Genomic DNA, 21,948 nt, shown 5'->3' with positions numbered 1-21,948 from the left:
TGTCTATATAAGGTCCTACAGTTGACAGTTCATGTCAGCGCACAAACCAAGCATGAAGTCAAAGGAATTGTCTGTAGACAGGATTGTCTCGAGGCACAAATCTGGGGAAGGTTACAGAATAAATTCTGCTGCTTTGAAGGTCCCAATGAGCACAGTGGCCTCCATCATCCGTAAGTGGAAGAAGTTCGAAACCACCAGGACTCTTCCTAGAGCTGACTAGCCATCTAAACTGAGCGATCAGGGAAGAAGGGCTTTAGTCAGGGAGGTGACCAAGAACCCAATGGTCACACTGTCAGAGCTCCAGAGGTCATCTGTGGAGAGAGAAGAACCTTCCAGAAGGACAACCATCTCTGCAGCAATCCACCAATCAGGCCTGTATGGTAGAGTGAGCAGACGGAAGCCACTCCTTAGTAAAAGGCACATGGCAGCCCGCCTGGAGTTTGCCAAAAGGAACCTGAAGGACTCTCAGACCATGAGAAAGAAAATTCTCTGGTCTGATGAGACAAAGATTGAACTCTTTGGTGAAAATGCCAGGCGTCACGTTTGGAGGAAACCAGGCACCGCTCATCACCAGGCCAATACCATCCCTACAGTGAAGCATGGTGGTGGCAGCATCATGCTGTGGGGATGGGAGACTAGTCAGGATAAAGGGAAAGATGACTGCAGCAATGTACAGAGACATCCTGGATGAAAACCTGCTCCAGAGAGCTCTTGACCTCAGACTGGGGCTACGGTTCATCTTTCAGCAGGACAACGACCCTAAGCACACAGCCAAGATATCAAAGGAGTGGCTTCAGGACAACTCTGTGAATGTCCTTGAGTGGCCCAGCCAGAGCCCAGACTTGAATCCGATTGAACATCTCTGGAGAGATCTTAAAATGGCTGTGCACCGACGCTTCCCATCCAACCTGATGGAGCTTGAGAGGTGCTGCAAAGAGGAATGGGCGACACTGGCCAAGGATAGGTGTGCCAAGCTTGTGGCATCATATTCAACAAGACTTGAGGCTGGAATTGCTGCCAAAGGGGCATCAACAAAGTATTGAGCAAAGGCTGTGAATACTTATGGACATGGGATTTCTCAGTTTTTTTATTTTTAATAAATTTGCAAAACCTCAAGTAAACTTTTTTCATGTTGTCATTATGGGGTGTTGTGTGTAGAATTCTGAGGAAAAAAATGAATTTAATCCATTTTGGAATAAGGCTGTAACATAAGAAAATGTGGAAAAAGTGATGTGCTGTGAATACTTTCCGGATGCACTGTATGTATGTATGTATGTATGTAGATATGTAGATAGATAGATAGATAGATAGATAGATAGATAGATAGATAGATAGATAGATAGATAGATAGATAGATAGATAGATAGATAGATAGATAGATAGATAGATAGATAGATAGATAGATAGATAGATAGATAGATAGATAGATAGATAGATAGATAGATAGATAGATAGATAGATAGAACGAACTTCATTTATCCCGAGGGAAATTCTTTTGTCATATACATGCTCAGTGCAACAAGAGGAATAAAGATAAGGTAGTAAAGAGTTAAAAAGATCAGTAGTAATAGTGCAAACAGAATAACAAAATAACTCTAAACAAAGTAACAAATAACTATAACTATAACTAATAGTTTGTATTATAACTATATAACTAATTTGTGCAAAGCAACAAACAACTATAACTAAAACTATAACAGATATAATAAAACAACAGATAAACAACAGATATATTAGTCTGTGCATCTGCATTTATTTCTATTAGTTACTTTTTAATATTGTTAATCCAGTAATGTTCCATATTTATTACAGTTCTATGATTGTTTGGATTGGGTGTTTCACATTTTTGACTTTCTAAAAATGATAGAGACTATATTATACAGTTATATAGCTATAAAGGTACTATTTGATTGACAAATATAGTATATGCATTTGATAGGCACTATTTGACAGATATATACATACATACATACATATGAAAGGCTCTATATAACAGTTAAATGTGAAAGGCAATATATGATAGACAAGTAGATGGATATGAAATGTACTATATGACAAATAAATATGTATATATACGATAGATAGATATGAAAATCACTACATAATAGAGGTGAGATAGATAGATAGATAGATAGATAGATAGATAGATAGATAGATAGATGTGAAGGCACTATAAGAAGCAGAATGAGTTTTTTCATTTCACCCTTTAACCAGCTCCATGTTAATGTGCACAATAACGTTTACAAACTTCAAGAAACGCCCTTCAGCATGAACTGAGGGTGGTTTGAATCTGGCACCCGAGGGGTTAATCCCATTCTTTCCTTCACAGCCGGGAGATGGAGCAGGTCACAAGGGAAACAGATGGGATTGGAGTCACATTTGAGCCGACAGGTGGCTACTGCTAAAGGCTGCTTTCTGCACCAGGCGTAGCGTGTTACTGAAAAGGCAGGCAAGCAGTAAAGTCATCAAGAGTCCTATCATCTGGGTGTGTGAGGATGCACTTCCTGTACAGTGTGTGTGTGTGTGTGTGTGTGCGTGTGTGTGTGTGGTGAGCAGAAGGAGGCGGGTCAGCGGAGGGCGAGGTTTTGTAGTCACAGGACAGACAGGCCGCCCCAGGGATGTGGTGTGTGCACACACACATTGACCAGAAGGAGGCAGGTCAGGGGTTGGCGAGGTGGTGAAGTCACAGGAGAGACGGAGACCCCCTGAGGGATGTGTGTGCGTCTGCCTGCTATAGGTCTGCACTTCCCTCAGACTGCCAGCTGCTTAGAACGGTAACAAATCCCAACTGCTTCCTCAGAAGTGCCTTGCTTCTTAATCTTCTTTGTCAATTGTGTTTATAATAGCGAACTTGATTCATTAATTTATTTATTCCTCGAAGTATGTGCTTTTTTGTTTTGTCAGCGCATCCCCCAACACCACAGTAGAAGCTACCCGTTCCACTGGACATACTGTAGACACTGTCTTGAGAGAATGGAACATCCCCTGAGCCCTAGAAGTCTGTAGTGACAGTGACACCACGTCACCTGCGTATCAAGGCTTACACTTTGACACTGAATCTAAAGTTTGCGTTAATTGCACATGGTCTTCCAGTATCTGCGTGAGTCTTCCTCCCACAACAACCAGTTTTCAAACCCATATCCCATAAAATGTGCAGGACGGGTCAACAGGCAACTGTAAATTGTTGTGAATGTTTGTTTTTTTTTTTTTTTTTCTTTTCTGTCAATCGCATCGTGGAATCTTTTGGCTGCATTTCGAGTCACTTGCGGCAGAAGGTGACATAAAATGGAGAGAGACAGAGACAGCAGCCTGGCTAGCAGCAGCACCAACATGCCAAATCTCTAGCAAGTGCTCATGCCTTCATCAGCCACTGCTGTAGAGACTGGATCTGTCTGCCATTGAACCTGCAAATGTACGAGTGGAACCTAAAAAATGGACATTCTGTTTCATGGATAGTGCTTTAACGCGAGTACCCCACCTAATGTATATTTATATATAACTAGCCGTCCCCAGCGGCTACACCTGCGTAGTAGTGAAACAGGACAGTAAGGAGGGCCCTACCCGGCTCCCCACTACTGACGTCACGCTTCTCCCTCCCCTCGGCCCACAGCCTCTCTCTCAGTTTAGCGCGAATATATCACTCCTGCAAGCGAACTATGATTCATAGCATGATGAGAGAAGTCACAAAATCAACTGGAATGTTCAAGCAAATTCTAGAAAAAAACCTGATCTAAATCCGATAAGTAGTTCTCTCATGAAAAGCAGACAGACAGACAGACAGATGTTGGATTTTATCCATATTACTAACCGAGAATAAACTGGATATGGACGCAGGGACACGGCGATGGGACCATGAGATGTACTGCGCAGGCGCGCGTCTCATAAACCGCAAGCAAAGTCGTATCCATCGCGAACGAAGGAGTCACGGCACAAGACCGAAAGAGCTCAACTAACGTGAATGAGAAATGAAGCAACAACGCGCCCATAGCTACCACTAACGACACAACCACACAAAAAAGACGATTCTGCGCTGCACCCCAGAGTCAAACGTGAGAGGCTACGGAGGCCCCACAGGTCCACAAAGATAGTGCAAAAGGTGCAGGCGTCACCGCCATATTGTGAGTGGCACTACTGCGGAGTGAAGGCGCAGGCGTCACCACCATATTGTGAGTGGCACTACTGCGGAGTGAAGTTAGGACGTGCGTCTGAAACTGCGGACGCAAAGCAGGCACGGGTTCAAAACGAAAGACCACAACTGACGGAGATAATCTCTTTCAAATCAGGCGCCTACAACGCGTGTCTGAAACTGCGGAAGCAAAGCAGGCACGGGTTCAAAACAAATGACCTCCACTGACGGATATACAAACACGAGCCCGCTATTTCGGGTTACCCAAGACCAGGGGTTGGCGAGCGAAGCGAGCAGGGGGCGGAGCCCCCTAGTATATAGAGAGATGTAAAAGTTTCAAGGAACTGTAAGGAGTCAATTTATAGTCTTAGGTCCCAGGTCATCTGGCCCTGATAAAAAGGGCAGTTGTCCTGAATTGTGTCAGCCTTGATGGACAGCAAGAGAAAATTCTAGGATACAAGTTTTTATTGTGGGCTTACTTTACTGATTTGTGGACATTTTGGTATTTTAATAGGACAAAGGCCAAAAAAAGTGCCCGATCTGCTAACGTCTAAAATGTTAATTGGAACGTTGGATGCTCATGTGCTCAAGTAAAATATATCTCTCTATTATAAAAAAAAATCTCGGAAGGAGACTAGACGGGATTTTCTCGGAGAAACACTTATATGCAGAGCAGGTTAGAGATAATGGAAGTACGAAAATTCGAAAGTCTCAAAACAAAGGATAGGAAAGATCATATTAGCGCAAACAAACGGAAATTATTACTCGGTGAAATAACGGAACAGCGAAAAGAGGTTGAATACATTGTTTGAAATTTAAATTTTTAAGTCAGAGACTTGTAGATTTGTCTAATTCGTGTTGCCATCAGGGAAAAAAAAGTAGTGTTTCTTCCCAATGAAGAGGCACATCTGCGAGAATTAAAAGATTTCAAAAACGTTGTCGCGGTACACATAAACAGCAGGTTAGAGATAATGAAAGTACGAAAATTCGAAAGTCTCAAAAAATGACAGTAAAGATCGCATTAGTGCAAACAAATGGAAATTATTATTTGGTGAAATAACGGAACAACGAAAAGAGATCGAATATGTTATTCAGATTAAAACTTTTAAGTCAGAGACTTGTAGATCATCTAATTCATGTTGCCAGCGAGAATAAAAAATTTCCAAAAACGCTGGCACGGTATGAAGTCCCATGAGACGGAGACTTTTAACATGAGATTTTTTCAAGTCACGCCATACTTACAACTATTTTCAAACAAGACCACGGTCATCTAACCTCAGTCATGTGAATGCTTTTGTCAGACCCAGTTCCTGCGCTCTCAGCTCTAATAATTTTATACGTTCTAGATGACACATCAATGACTAAGCGAAGAAGAAACAGCATGGACAAACATTTGAAAAAGTCATTTTATTTATTAGAGAGAAAGAAACGATATTCACTCACAGGCAGATATACGTTGCGTTGTCACGATGGAAGTCCAAACATGGAATCAAAAATCAATGCGATCTTGAAGAGAAGTTAATTCCAAATATTGTTTTTACTAAAGTTTTAAAGTAAAAGTGAAAATAATGCATATGCAACAATTCCCATGAAAATAACAATCTCTTTAAATTGTATATCTGGTTAACCAAACACGGGGGTGGGGGAGTGAAGCGAGCAGAGGGCGGAGCCCCTAGTTTATAAAAAAAAGAAGAGGACGAGTAATTGTGAACTGACTTGGAACTTCTGAGATATGAACAAAGGTTTATGAAATGTGATCTTGCTGTTGTTTGAGTGATGCCACCTGTGCTGCCCTTCACTGGCGATGTGTCTGCTCAACCAACCTGAGCCGCCCAGCACACAATAGAAAAAGACAGCAAATATCTGAGCAAAGTGAGGCCAGCTGAGAGAGTGATGGACACTTGCTAGTAGCTCTCAGAGTCCTGCTGCATTATTTGCTTTAACCCTGATAAATTTTACATATATTCAGCCTCATGGTTTATTAATGGCACGGAGCGGTTACTTGTGGTGTGAAGGTGCTTCACGCTCTTGGAAAAATCTGCTGTCAACTGATGTTGTGGTGGATTAGCATTTTACCAGTCAAAAAATCTACAACTGATAATTTAAATACCACCTTTTCAACTATTTAGCAATATCAATGGCATGTTTATCACAAGGATGTGAGGGTGGGTCATTTTATTTTAATCAAGTAACATAATGAATAGATGAATGGGAATCTTGATATTCACCCCACCATAATAATAAGAAGAAGAAGAAAAAGAAGGGATGTGCAGAGCTGCAGTAATTACAGGGGGATAAAACTGATGAGCCATAGCATGAAGTTATGGGAAAGAGTAGTGGAAGCTCGGGTTAAGAAGTGAGGTGATGATTAGTGAGCAGCAGTGTGGTTTCATGCCAAGAAAGAGCACCACAGATGTAATGTTTGCTCTGAGGGTGTTGATGGAGAAGTACAGAGAAGGCCAGAAGGAGTTGCATTGCGTCTTTGAGGACCTGAACAAAGCATATGATATGGTGCCGCGAGAGGAGTTGTGGTATTGTATGAGGAAGTCGGGAGTGGCAGAGAAGTACGTAAGAGTGGTACAGGATATGTACGAGTGAAGTGTGACAGTGGTGAGGTCTGCGGTAGGAGAGACGGATGCATTCAATGTGGAGGTGGGATTACATCAGGGATCGGCTCTGTGGCCTTTCTTATTTGCTACGGTGATGGGCAGGTTGACAGAGGAGATTAGACAGGAGTCCCTGTGGACTGTGATGTTTGCTGAGGACATTGCGATCTGTAGCGAGAGTAGGGAGCAGGTTGAGGAGAACCTGGAGAGGTGGAGATATGCTCGAGAGGAGAGGAATGAAGGTCAGTAGGACCACCATGACAGAATACATGTGTGTTAATGAGAGGAAGGTCAGAGGAATGGTGAGGATTAGGGGAGTAGAGTTGGTGAAGGTGGAGGTGTTTAAATACTTGGGATCAACAGTACAGAGTAATGGGGATTGTGGAAGAGAAGTGAAGAAGAGAGTGCAGGCAGAGTTGAATGGGTGGAGAAGTGGAGTGATTTGTGACAGACGGGTATCAGCAAGAGTGAAAGGAAAGGTCTACAGGACGGTAGTGAGACAGGCTTTGTTATATGGGCTGGAGACGGTGGCTCTGACCAGAAAGCAGGAGACAGAGCTGGAGGTGGCAGAGTTAAAGATGTTAAGATTTGAATTGGGGGTGACTAGGACGGACAGGATTAGAAATGAGGACATTTAGAGGGCCGGCTCAGGTTGGACGGTTGGGAGACAAAGTCAGAGAGGTGAGATTGCGCTGGTTTGGACATGTGCAGAGGAGAGATGCCGAGTATATTGGGAAAAGGATGCTAAGGATAGAGCTGACGGTAAAAGGAAACGAGGAAGACCTAAGAGAAGGTTTATGGATGTGGTGAGAGAGGACATGCAGGTGATGGGGGTGACAGAGCAAGATGATGAGGACGGGAAGAGATGGAACAAGATGATCCACTGTGGCGACTCCTAACGGGAGCAGCCAAAAAAAGAAGAAGATGACCAAAGGACAACGAAAGACCCATTGTTGACTTCTGTCACCTCATACAGGCCCATCTATTCAACTAAGCACTCTGGCATCCTTAATTACCTCATGCATTGGCATAGATGGTCTCATCAACATCATTTCATAATTTGTATGTACAGAGTTTCTTGGCACAGCCAAAGGTTTTGCTTCCTGAAAGATTTTGTTGCTTATAATAGACAGATTTAACTTGAACACATACATCATTTCATGTAGGAATTTGGACAACCACAAAATTAACTTGGATTGAGTTTGGCATGTTTACTCACGTAAGGAAGCTGGCACATTGCATTAGTTCAGTTGAGCTAAAAATGTTTTGCCTCCGATTTTCATTTGTACTTGGCATCTAATGCTCCTTGTTTCAGTGTCCAACAATTGTCATCCTGCATTAATTATTATTAACAACAACAATAATAGTTCTTTACAATTACATAACGCGTTTCTCGTTAATCAAAGCGCTTTTCAAAGTGAATGGGGAGCTAACTCAACCAGCAGTAATGTGTAGCATTCACCTGGTTGATGCGACGGCAGCCATTTTTCTGCCAATATGCTCACCAAACATTAGCAGTTAGCTGGTGAAGGGGAGAGAGAGAGAGAGAGAGAGAGAGAGACAAAGACAGGGGATGCTTAGGGGGCCAGAATGACTAGGCCATGGAAGGCAACTCAGCTTGGACATCGGGATACACCCTGCCATTTACGAAGAATGTCCAGGGATCTTTTATGAGCACACAGATCTTTGTTTTATGTCTCAGCTGAAAGACAGTGCCATTTTTAACAACACTGTGTTCCCATCGCTGCACTGGGATCCACACTTAAACCACAGGGTAAGTGATCCCTGCTAGCCTCCCCATCACCTCTTCCAGCAGCATCCCAAGCTTTTCCTGGTTGTCCTCCCATCCATGTACTGGCCGGACCCGAGCATGTTTAGCTTCAGGTGGATGACTTGAATGGTTGTCCAGCATTGATGGATTCCACCTGCCCTCCTACTACTGCTTTTCCATCATCACAATGTCACCATGTTCGTCAAAGGCTGCACCAAGATCAGCAGGGAAGAAGTCCAAGTGTGAATGCAAAAAATGAACCTTCAGTGACTTGCTGCACGTTATGGTTTTGTATGCTTGAAGCACGTTGTCAACCAACTGGATGTAGTTTGGTGCTCTGCAGTTGCCAAAAAAAAAATCTCAACAACATCCTTAAATGCTTCCCGTGCAATTTCCTCCAAGCCCACCAATCCATTTTTGAACCGCTTGTCATTGATGATGTGTCTGATTTGTGGACCAACAAAAATAGCTTCCTTAATTTTGGCATCAGTTATGCGTGGGAACATCTGTCTTAAATATCGAAATCCTACTCCATACTTGTTTATCGCTTTCACACAAATTTTTCATCAGTCCAAGTTTTATTAGAAGAGGAAGCAAAAATGTGTTTGTTGGGTCTACAAGTGGATGATGTGCCACGTTTTTCTGCCCTGGAACCAAAAGGTTATGGAGTGGCCAGTTCTTTTTAATGCAGAGAGACCCTTTAGCATGGCTGTCCCATTCATGGAATTTGTTACATCCGAGTTGCAGGCCCACTGCTTTTAGCTCAGCACAAATGTTTCACTTGTAGTTGTTGTACTGCACATATATTTATGAGAAAAAAATAGGCAAAAATAAATAAATAAATAAATAAAACAGTACACAATAGAAAATTTTAAAGGTGATTTTTTTTGTGATCAAGATACACCCGAAAGTTTTCAGGAAGCGAAATCTTCATTGTCCGGTGTGTTTGTTAAATGCTGATAGTCAAAAATGTATAAATTCTGAGTGATATTAGTTTAAGAGTGATGTACTGGCGCGCTCTTATTACCATTTATTAAATGCTAGTACCTTACTCTTATTATTTATTGAGTATTATTATACAAATATTATTAACTGCTAAGTGCCTTCTCATCAACAGCATAAGGAGATTCTATCTGCAGATGATAAAACTGGATAAGCAGTGTAGTGCAGCAGAGTTTCAAGCGGCCCTGCATGAATCACTGGCCATCTGGAAAAGGAGCGCCTTGGGGGCGAAAACTAAAATGGGCAGGGAGCTCCAAAAAGGTGAGTGTTAAGGAGGCCTGACCTCCCCACCCACCACTGGATGCTCTTTGTGCAGTTATTGAAATAACAAACTATAAAAATCCTGGCTGGCCCCCAACAGACGAGACGTAACACTGACATCCATTGTGGAGAGTCGTGGCCTAGCAGGCATGGAAAGAGAATGGGCACCAAGTCATAGGTAGGCAGAAGCTCCCATACAGTTCTGCCTCCATCAGATTCCCAAGCAAATCACATCCTTGCATGCTTAGTTATGTATATTTAAATTTGTTTCAGCACATGTGGGTTGTAATTTTTGCCAAACCGGCTAGAAGACTAGACCTCAGTAAAGGATTCTCGATCCCATTTTGGTGACAGGGAAGACAGTTCTACTTTGGCACAATTTATGAGGACTAGTGGACTGGGTTGGTGCAAGCCATTCTTCCGATCTAGACAAAAATACTGCTGTGCAATCCCCCTTGAATTCCCAACATCAAATAAAATAAAATAAAATAGATAATAACACGTAAAAGCTGCATACAGTCCAATATCTGGCCATAGACACACACAGAATACAGATTTTAGTTTGTGGCACTTCTACTTTCAACACCCCTAAGTATAGGCTTTATGGGATCCACTGTTTGAGCATCGCAATGACTTTAATGACAGTTTGATACACAAATGCAAATCTCTCGGTAATACACCACCTCTTGCTCACATTGCCTTGACAGAGATCGACACCCACAGTGAATGAATTTGACTTTACACTCTTAGATCTTATGGGGTGTACTGATAAACGGGATGAGACCTTAGGAGTATAGGAGTCAGGTGGAGAAGTTTGTTTCTTGGCGCAAAGAGAATTGTCTTCACCTTAACATCCACAAAACCAAGGAACTGGTGATTGACTTTCGTGCACCAAAAAGTATCTATGTTGGGTCACTATTCAAGGAGTGGAAGTAGAGGGAGTCCACTCCTACAAGTACTTGGGGGTCCACATTAATGGCAGTATGGGCTGGACTTGGAACACAGAGGAACTAGAGAAGAAAGGGCAGAGCAGGCTCGGTGTTCCTTTAACGTGGGAAGTGACATCCTTCACATCTTCTACAACTCCATGGTAGGCAGTGTGACTTTCTAAGCTGTGGTGTGCTGAGCTGATAATATCACTTCAAGAAAGCCCTACTGAACCAACAGGCTAATTAAAAGGGCAAGCTCAGTTACAGTAGCGAAGGACAGAATTAAAACAAACCTGAGTGCCATTATGAACAATGCTGCACATCCTCCCTCTGACACACAAACACCGAGGACTTTCAGACAACAAATTATTCAGCAGGCGAGTGTCAAGAAAACATGACTGAAACTCCTTTGTACCAACAGCAATAGGTCTGCGTAATGTATTACTGGGACTGTGACAGCCAAGTCAGAACTTTTCCTTGTAAATTTTTTAACTTTATAGTCATTCTGATGTGTGTTTAGACCAACGTATGTGTGTACATTTACTTGGTTATTTAGTTAGTTACCTACGTATTTATTATTTATTTATTTAAATGTTTCTACAAAAATCCAAATTTCCCCCCTTGGGACAAATAAAGTTCTATCTATCTATCTTTAGCAGCTCTCACTGCATTCACATAGAAAACAAATAGCATGCAAGAGGGGGCCTGTCCTCCCATATTTCTACTTCCCAAAGGACATGCTGAGGAACATGGTCATATGCTTTTTCCAAATTTATACTTCCATACACGCTCCAGCAGCTGCACCAGGGAGAAGAGCCGGTCTACTGTTCCATAGCCTAGCTGGAATTCATATTGTATCCTGTATCTTAGGCTCGCCATTGGATGAAGTATTCACAGGCGTGTATGACTACCTTTCTACAGCCTCAGCACCCCCCCTCCCACATGATCACAACAACAAAAAAAATTCTTTCTTCTTTAATATACATCATAGTATGCGACAATACCCTCATTTTGTGATACACCTTGGTTTGGCTGTTTCCCTTTTGCGTGTGAGTGCCAGCTGTGTATTAGTATAAAAAACATTGGCGACTTCAAGTCGTTTCAGCTGGCTGCACTTTCTGATCGAAGAGGTATGGGGGGCGGGGGGGGGGTTTGGTTTAAGAAGCAAGATGTCATCCTCTTAACTCATTGGCAAGATGTCCCGTGGAGACTTAGGCAGCAGCTCCAGATATCCACAGAGCGGAAAGATGGCATTGACAGGTGCAGCCAACCAGGGGTGAAATTCAAATGAAGAAAAGAAAGTTGTGCAGAGCAACCAGGTGGAACTTACTGGCAAACTTTATTTTTTCCTTAAAGTGTAAGGGGATGAGCGCATGACAGCTCATGAGTATCCGCTAATGCGCATTTCTGATTGATTGATTAATAAATAAATAAATAAATAAATAAATAAATAAATATGACAATGACGGGCCTCACCTGTGAATCACACGTGTGACACAAGGAACCATTTCCAGTAGTAAGTCATATCTGCAGTGCAGAATTCAATTTATTTTTACATAATGTTTGCCATGGAAGAGAAGCAAACAACAATTACAAAGTTTTCCATTAAAACAAATAACATAAAATATAAAACTGTGCAATATTTAAATTCATAAGGACACATAAACATTTAAATGAATAATAACAGATAGATCTATAAACTTTGGCTAAAGCTGTTCTTACACGAATGCAGCTTAATATGCCTCCTACCAGCAGATACTTTGGTAACTGTGTTCTGAGACTTTTCACATAAGGAAGACAGAAATTTCAAGGTAAGGATGTTATACTCGCTAATCATGGTATACGTTTATTAGTAAATGCAAGCAAGAATATTCCTATACTATACACCTACTATATAATTGGTCAGAAATATGCACAGATAGCACGTACTGTATACCTATAGAAAGAATTTAAAAAAATGTACTTGTAAATGTAATCAAAATCATGCTAATAATAGGCAAAAGAACAGAGAAAACCAGTAACTCCCACTTATGGTTGTAATAAGCGTGAAAACCCAAAATGAAGGTAATAAAGAAAATGGACCAGGACATGGAGTTGAAATAAAGTAGCAACCAAAAGCAGGTGCTGACTATCCTATAATAGAAGCATTCCCCTTGCTTACCAGCCAATAAACAGACCTTTCAGCACTCTAGGTGGTCACCCTTCCTCCCTGTTGCCAGCTCTTGCTGCTATCTATCTTTCAACTTCATGAGACTTAAGCCATGATGTGACAGAACTTCCAGGTATCCCAAGCAAGTAAACACGTGAAGAGTCCTGGATGACTTTACCAACCCCAGCAACTGCCTGTCACCTCAGAGGTGTATCTGTGAGAGTCAGATGCTTTATCCCATTCAGTACGCTTCTGAGGCTGCGACACACTTCTCCCTAAAGCGTTCTCAAAGGGGATCACTACGATTTAACTTGGTGTCCCGGTCTGTACCTGTAGCACCCCTTGTGAGGTATAAACTAGACGGCTACTCGAGAAAGCTTCACACTAGGCTATAGCAGAAGAGCAGCATTACCAATGGTGATTGGAACAAATCGTATGGATATGCAAAGAAATACAACATGACATTTTGTGTCTTAGTAATATAGTATTATATAGCATAAGTTACCTGGTCACCGTGGTATAGGTTACAGTTCACTCTTATCCACTTGTTTGGAATGTGCTGAAGGCACAGAAGGGTTGGTTAAATACTTAAAATGCCTCGAACCTTGTTCTGCTCTCTTTTGTGCCCACCAAACTGAAAAAGGTCCAGACCACCTCTTCCAGTTCACCCTAAGGAAAGAAAAAAGGGGACAGGGGGAACTCAAGGGTCTATTGCTTATAAATGGATCGGAGCTTCCCCAATAAAACTGATTACCAGGCTGAATAATATTCAAGCTGGCCCCAGCAAATATTTTTTTTTTTCAATCAACAGCAGTGCCAGCTCTGTGAAGAAACTAAGTTGAGAGGATTTTGGATGAGATTTAAAGTCTGTTCAAGAAAGACCTTCAGCATCACTGTGACATTTTGTCTTAACTGGAGCAGCACTGGGTGGCAACTGTTTAGTGCTGCTGCCTCACAAATCCAATATCTGATGCCTGCGTCTTCCCCGTGTCTCCATGGCATTTTTCTCTACATATTGCAGTTTTGTTTCACATCTCAAAAGCGTGTATTTTTATTGCCAATTTCAAATTTTGAGTGCGTGTGCATATATATATGAGTGTGTTTGTAGAGTTGCACTCCATCCTCTACCGTCTCGCCTTGTGCCTGCTTACTGCCAGGAAAGGCCTCTGGGCCTTATTAAAAATTATAAAATGCTTCCTCTTCGCCTGTGCACTGTTCTATCAAGACTTAAATACAGTATGTGCAGATACCTTAGCAATTTTGAGTCATGCCATCCATCCATTTTCAATGCTCCTACTTGTTCCGGAACAAAGCGGCGAGGAGATGAGAGAACCCCAGTTTGCAGGGTGCCGAAGTGAGGAGGGTGTAGCATTCTGAAGTAACTACAGTACCGCGTTGTGCACGAAGCGCAGCACAGGTTTGTCCTCGAAAGGACAGTTTTATGCAGTTATTCATTTTCTTTACCTGCTTTTGTTATTAAACTTTTAAAAGAACAAAGCGCGACATACTGTTTTTCGGAGCACAAATATGAAATGACGCCGAAAGCAGCCAATGTTTGCTGACCAGAGAATAACCAGCTGAGGACTGACCGGGAACTTCGACAGGTAGCCGGGCAGAAGGGCGGGACTAGAATGCGCTACACAATGGGCGTGACTTGTTAGGGGCGGGGATTAGTTTGCGTCTACGAATAAAGAGAGGCGGGGTCAAAGACTACTGCTAGTTGGGTGGGCTCTGAAGGGGCGGAGTCGCCCTGTTTAGTATCTTGCGGCAGAGGCGGAACCAAAGGCTTCCACTAGTTGGGCGGGATCTGACGGGGGCGGAGTCGCTGCGGATTAGGATCTGGCGGCTGAATTTGGGTGGTTTGTTCCGCGCGTTTAGCGCAAGGTCGGTTTGTCGTGTTTTCGTCGCTGTTCACAAACGACATATGATTGTGAAGAAGTGACGAGAAATGGTTGGCATATCGGGGAGCTATCAATGTAAGTACCACCTATTTTTGTTTATTGTGCAGGCGGCGATATATATGTTACTTTAAGCAGGCGGGTTCGGTTCGGGTAGCCAGGGAAAGAACGAGAAAGAATGTGGCAAACTTGCCGTTCATTTTTCCCCTTAGAACCTCCTTCTGAAGGCAGATGTTAACGTAGTTTCGGATTTCATAGGGTGATACGAACACGAACTTATGTGCGTGGATCCTTGCAGAGTACAAAGCCTAACGCGATTAAAAAAGACGATTCGTCCATTTTCTTACCAGTTTAGATAAATTCGCGGAGGCGGGGAGTGTGTTTGGAGTCGAAACCTCCATTAAAAAGTCAGTATCTTTTTTTCTTAGAAACCTTTTGAGTCGTTAAAACGGTCGTCGACGTTTTGGACTATTGGGACGGTTTTACTTAGAACGGTTCCACATTTTTGTCGAGTTGCATCCCATTAGGTGCCATTGGCTGTTGAGTTTTATTGGGGTGCTTGCTTAAGCCACACGAGCCCTGCAAGCAGCCACCTCAAGCGGCGAACGGGAGACGGACAGCGGCTGCCTTTCTTCCAGGAGGCCCGATGATGAGACTTGAAGACACACGAAAACTGTCCGCGTTCTGTGAATTCGAATCTGCCGTAGCTTGCCGGTGACAACGACAGATGCGAATCGGGCCACAAAAGCTCAGCTTCTGCCTTCGGGAATGAAGTGGCGATCAGTTTGAAAGAGCATCCATCGCTCTCCAGCCGCGCTGGGAAACCTCTTCACAGTTGGCTGAACATACACCACAATTCCTCCAGGCCAGAGGAAACCTTCATTTTTACTTCGTCGACAAGCGTAATTTTTCTTGAGAAAATTGGATGCAGTCGGGTGAAGCGTTCTATCCGATCTTTGTCAGTAAAGAAGTTGTAGAGCATCCTATAATTGGTATATTGAAAGATTTATTTTAAGGAAGAGAACATTGAGGCTACTCCAACATTTCATCATTAAAGTCGAGTGCTTTTTAAACATTTTAAAATTTCAGGATAAATAATGTTAAAAAACGATTCACCAGTTTGAAGCTATTAACACATGAAAAGAGCATCAGACCCATAAAATATAATTAGAAGCATAATATAAAGGAAGCCCTCTAGTTCTATAGTTCGCTTCCCTTGGCTTGAGCACACGTTAAAAACACTTCTATAGGATTTATACATTCTTTTTAAATCTATCTCCTTCATGAAGCCTGAACTGCCTTTCCATTTTCGTCTGTCTCTTTGTGGTTTCAGATTGAAGATTTTAATGTATTTGGCTGACCAGAAATCATTTAGTGCTTTTATGTAAGAATTCTGCAAAGTCTGAATGCTCATTTTGACTGCAGATTGAAGCCAGTACATTTTTGTGTTTGGCACATTTTCTACATACATTTTAGTTATAATTCAATATTACTATTGTGTTTTTGGTTTGATAGGAGATTGCGCTCTTTGGTGTATATTCACACTGCTCTATTAAGAAAATGTTTCTGTAAGTTATGTTTTTTTTTTTATTTTGCCAAGCTTTGTTTGAGGTCTGAATTCTGATTTACAAAGGGGGCATTTCTGTAACCACTACAAATGTAAATTTAGCTGAATGTTAAAATCACAGGCCATTAGAGAAGGGAAACTGTTAAATGGCGATTGATTGTTCCCTTTGCTGAGGTTATTCAGACCACTCGGATTCTTTTGATCCCCATACTACTTTTTTCTCCCCCAAAGGACATAGAGGTGGGGGTGTTTACCAGTCCATTTCTTTTGTCATGTAAACAACTCCATCCGTTGAACAATAGCCCACGGCAGTAAAATCTGTTCTTCAGCTGTGGGATTTTAATCTGTGAGGCGTATTTTGGTACCATCTGCAGAATGCTGAGTTTCTGTCCTTTTATTTCCCTGTTGTCTACTTGCATGGATGGGATCGTAAGTTCATGGTGAAACATTTTTTTAAGTAATGCACAAGACCAAGCAGAGAAAAAAATAAACTTGTGTACCACAAAGATAGACATTGAGCTTGTTTGTTAAACCTTTTGGAGCTTTTTTTACTTCCATGCAAATGGAAGTGTGGTGATTTGGTCAAAGATTTGCCATTAAGTTCAGATTCTGAATCCGTGGTGTTCAAAACACAGAGGAAAACTGCTTTTAGCATGGCGTGTGTGTTCTGTGCAAACCCATGTATAATGATAACTTGTAAAGAACTGACCTTTTTAAAAACACCCTGTTTGTCTTGTTACAAGTTCCAGGAGTTTTGTTTTTGGTCCAGTGCTTATCTCCATATCTTTCAAACACCTTTTGACCAATGTTACATGATAACCAGGATTTTTGCCTTCTGCTCTGTTTAGTCTTGGCGCCTATTGATTTGCAAAAGCCTTGCTCGAGAAGCTTTTGAGATACGTGGTTTATTTATGTTGTGATTTTTTTTCTCTTTATTATCCAGCAAGATGTACACGCCACAACAGACCTGTAAAGGTTGGCATGGACAAAGGCGTTGAGCCACCCCGTCGGTCGGTCTGTCAGTGAAGCTTGTTTACTTCATTTGATCCAAAGTGTTTTGTTTTTAGATATCATTAAAGTTGTTCACTTAATTCAATTTTCTGTTTGTTTTAGTCTACATTATTTTTTACATTTAATAAGTATTATTAAAGTTAATGTGTTTGTACAAAAATTTTAAAAAAATCAATCTGTGGTATTGCATTATAAAATCTTCTGTGGGGTGATTTTGGTATCACTAAAGTGAAGGTTACATGGAAATACTGTATGGACCATTGCATGCCTTGTTATTTTTTTAATCGGTAAATCACCCTTTGTGTGCATCGATTTATGTCCATATTATCTCACACTTCAGAGACAAACGTTCTAGTTACATTAATAAGGTTATTCTCGACATTTAAGATTTTCATTTTCTGAAATGAGTCTAGGGCTAGGTCAGGGGTAGGCAATGTCGGTCCTGGTGAGCCGCAGTGGCTACAGGTTTTCATTCCAACCCAATTGCTTAATTAGAAACCAATCACTGCCAATCTCGGACCTTATTTAATTTTATGGCTTGTTAGTCTGTGCAATGTAAGGCTCTTATATCGTAGATTTTTTTCCTTTCCAAAGATATCATCCAAATGATTTGAAGCCTAAAACAGATCATTTTCAGTCTGTCACATTTTTCTATTAAGTGTTTTATTAAATCAAACAGTGCATGATGAACACACACAGGTGTAATTGGAAAAAAGCTAGCTGGAGAACTGCTGGCTGCTTTGTCTTTTACATGTTATTGCTAATAAGGAGCAATTAAAACACTGAATGCATCAGTTTTAAGATTGAAATAAGCAATTAAGGTTGGAGAACCTTAACAAGTGAGACCACTAAAATGAAGCATCAATATGTGCTTCATCAGCAATAGAGTTCTCGTTAAGGAACTGGGTTGGAACAAAAACCTGCACATACTGCAGCTCTCCAGGACTGACATTGCCCACCCCTGGGCTAGGTGAAAAAGTTTGTTAGGTTATAATGTACCTCCTTTTAAAATGTAAGTATTGCAAAGTGGGAGAAGGTCCACAGCTAAACAGTTTGCAAATAGTATGTGCAACTAAGGACATGTTCCAAGCGCAGCTCCATTTCAATTTGGTTTTTTTTACCGTGAGACATATCCAGTTCTTTTTTTTAAAGAAATGTGTATAGCAAAAACCCGCAAGGAATTGAAACTTTTTCATATCAGATTTAGACCACTTCATTATGTGATACCTAATCCGATACAGCAACTTACTCAACATTCAAAGGCAGGTTGTGATTAAGTATTACTTGTTTTATGTCGTGGTTTATGCAACCCTTTGTCATATTCTCTGCATTGAAAATCAATACAGTTCCAGCTTTGCATGCCACAAAGAGAAAGTGAAGCAGTGGTAACTTGGTGCATGTGGGCCACTTTCAGGATAGCTTGCATACACAGTCATTTCGGAAATGCATTGCTTGCAAAATTTGAACCACAAAAATAAAACCAGATATGAGACAAAACTTAGCATTGAGTCATTTTGAGCTGTACAGTAGTGTGAATGTACTCCTTGATGAAATGCATATGACCATGGGTATTTTAGTTGGCCAATACAACTGTTTAAAACAAAGGCATACTATCAGTAATCTATAACATTATTAATAATATTATATCTTAGAGACACCTTTCAGCTATTACTTAATGAATTACAGTAATGCATTCACAATTTTCAATGTATGACCTTTGTATTTGAATTGACCCCTCCGAAGTGTCGTATTAGAATACAGCTAAAGAAATTGGAGATTCAATATTATGAATTAATGATCCAAAATTTTTTTTTCTTGTCGTTATCCTATTCTGCCACCTGTCTGTGTGGTGTTTACTTGTTTAATTACAGCGAGATAAATATTTCATTGACTTAGCAGACCTGTTTGCACCCTTCTAAAATGTTTTACATTTTTACGTTAGATAATGCTTATTGACTTTCTATTCACGCTTGGCACATTTGATTCTAAATCCATGCATTATTGAGTTGTACGCATTAAACACAAGTGAGAGGATCATCACACAGTCAGAAAGCACGTTATATGTTCGCTTTGGAAATCCTTGGTCACACAACAGAGCAGTCTTAAGATGGAAGTAGGAGAAATCCGACACCAAGTCCTGCGAATAGAAGTTACTCGCGGTGTAGAGCACTAAGACTTGAAACTGACTCCAGCATGAGATGATTGATGGTGTCATTGTAACATGTGTATGGCCCAGAACAGCTTCCACTTTTTTTATATGGTGCTCAAAACATTTGTGTTAAAGCAGTCATCCCACGGTGCTACAAGCTATAGTGGTTATGAAAACATTTTAGTACGTTCATATTCCTGAAGTTTAGTCTGGTTTGCCACATCCAGTATGAAAACTGATATGCATCTGTTCTGAAGTAGAGATGAAGCTCAGGGCTGACTTTAGTAGTTGTAGATAGCTAGAGAAAGGGGGGTAAAATAAAGTTGTTGGTAAATGAACTCCTTTATCCTGATATTTGGTATGTTCAGGTTTAAAGCAAGTAATCCGAGATTGTCAAATGTAGTCAAATGTCACACTCTGGAGAATGCACTTGTACTTCAGGAAGCTCGCTATGTTGTATTTTTGTTTTTTATTTTTTTACACTTTGTAGTCTGAAAACAATTTGGTGGCACTGACCAGAAAGCAGGAGACAGAGCTAAGAAAGATGCAAAGATTTGCATTGGGGGTGACGAGGATGGACAGGATTAGAAATGAGGACATTAGAGGGTCGGCTCAGGTTGGACAGTTGGGAGACAAAGTCAGAGAGGCGAGATTGTGTTGATTTGGACATGTGCAGAGGAGAGATGAGCGGTATATTGGGAGAAGGGTCCTAAGGATAGAGCTGCCAGGTAAGAGGAAATGAGGAAGGACTAAGAGGAGGTTTATGGATGTGGTGAGAGAGGACAAGCAGGTGATAGGTGTGACAGAACAAGATACAGAGGACAGAAAGATGATCTGCTGTGGCGACCCCTAACGGGAGCAGCCGAAAGAAGTGAAAGTCTGAAAACAATTTATGACATTTTGGTCTAGGCTCTCACACTGGTTTTAAGTTCATATTTGCTCTCCTTTCAGTAGAGCTGTGCTGGTTCTGTTAGCAGTATCTTCACATTTTTCATTCACTTTTTAAGAAAATTTATATTGGAATTTTTGTAAATTCTCATTGTTTTTTTTTTTATTTATATATTTTGGGTGTGTGAGGCAGAAATGGAGGTTCAACTCCAAGCATGTTTAATACTGTCTGGTTTTATTTTTTTAATGCATCCTTTGTGAGTTCTTGTGGTATTGCTGTATCGCTATTTGAAATCTCAAAATTGTCACTTTAAAAAATATGCCAGAAAAAGTTTGGAATTTCCCTTGCTTTTCTAATCAAAAGCACATGTACTAGCTTGATTGCAGGCCCGCTCATCTGTTTTTAGTATTGCGGTGGGGTGAAGTTCTGTCCAGATGTGATTTGCCTTTTTTTTTTTTTTCTTTTTGGTAACCTCTGTTACTAATATAGCTAAAAGGACTTGAGTAAATCATTGTAGCTATCAGTTGCTTGTATGTTAGGATGGTGAAGCTTTCGATAGCTGTTGTGTTTAAAGCACCTTATTTTTGCATTGGTCTTTTTTTTTAAAAGCAATTATTATATAATTTTGACATTTTATTTGTCAGAATTAATAAGCAGTGGAAAATGGTGTCAAAATGCAAATACATTTTGACCACATTACTAATTAATGTTTGTGGCGGGGAAACATTTTTTTAATTTATTTTTCCAGTCCACCTCTAACTACTTTACAAATTACAAGTTAAAGAATCTTATTCAGTCCTTTTCCCAGATATATATATTTTTTTTTCTCTAAAATCAGATTAGTTGTTAATACAATATTTCCTTTATATTTACTCTATAACGAGCCTGCAAAAAGGATATTTCAACTCGGGCTGTGTATTGGCAAAAATTTTGCGATATGATACGTATCATAATACAATATATTGTGATATATTGCAATACTGTAAGCAAGGTGATATATTGCAGTTTTTTTAAAACTCATTTTAGGAAAACTATCGTAGTGTAAAGCACATCACTATATGCATAAAATCTGAGTAAAAAAAGAAAGTTTACTTTTTCATGCAATCGGAACAGTGGGATCTGCAGCTTTATTTATCACAGTCCTTATAACTTCAGACATCATAGCAATACCTTTTGTGCAATCTGAGGAAAGGAATTAACATGTTCCTGTATCACAAAAAATCGCTGTACTTTTTGATCCTGCTTTAAAGGTTCATAGTTTGCCACACTTTCAAGCAGTTTATAGGAAAATACATAACATCATAGCACTGTAATCTGAACAAAGGAATTAACATTTGCTTACAGTATATCAGTAAAAAAGGGCATGCGGGATTCTTTAGGTAAACAAATTGAGAAAATTAAAAAAACTCAAACAGTGTTATATAATTAAATTCAGACAGTATGTATATTAAATTCTGCTTTAAAGATTCACATTCTATTATAGTATATGTAGGCCATTTTTAAATTTTTCAATCTGAAGTGATTAATAAACGTGATTAATAAAAGAAAATGCATTGTCCCTGTAATATCCAACATCATAATATTTTCTGC

The 21,948-nt window shown here is 40.6% G+C and overlaps 1 protein-coding gene across 1 annotated transcript in view; it reads left to right on the top strand.

Annotated features, from left to right (window-relative positions):
- Positions 1-14,639: 14,639 nt before the first annotated feature.
- cbfa2t2 (CBFA2/RUNX1 partner transcriptional co-repressor 2) overlaps positions 14,640-21,948 on the top strand; it is a 78,880-nt gene continuing 71,571 nt past the window's right edge. The window contains exon 1 of the mRNA XM_028812398.2: positions 14,640-14,820. Coding sequence (XP_028668231.1) covers positions 14,793-14,820 — 28 coding nt within the window. The 5' untranslated portion in view covers positions 14,640-14,792. The remainder of the gene's footprint in view (positions 14,821-21,948) is intronic.

The sequence above is a fragment of the Erpetoichthys calabaricus genome, chromosome 10 (genome assembly GCF_900747795.2).
Source record: "Erpetoichthys calabaricus chromosome 10, fErpCal1.3, whole genome shotgun sequence".
Classification (NCBI taxonomy): domain Eukaryota; kingdom Metazoa; phylum Chordata; class Cladistia; order Polypteriformes; family Polypteridae; genus Erpetoichthys; species Erpetoichthys calabaricus.
Note: the sequence above shows the minus strand (reverse complement) of the source record. Positions and strands in the feature narration are given on the sequence as shown.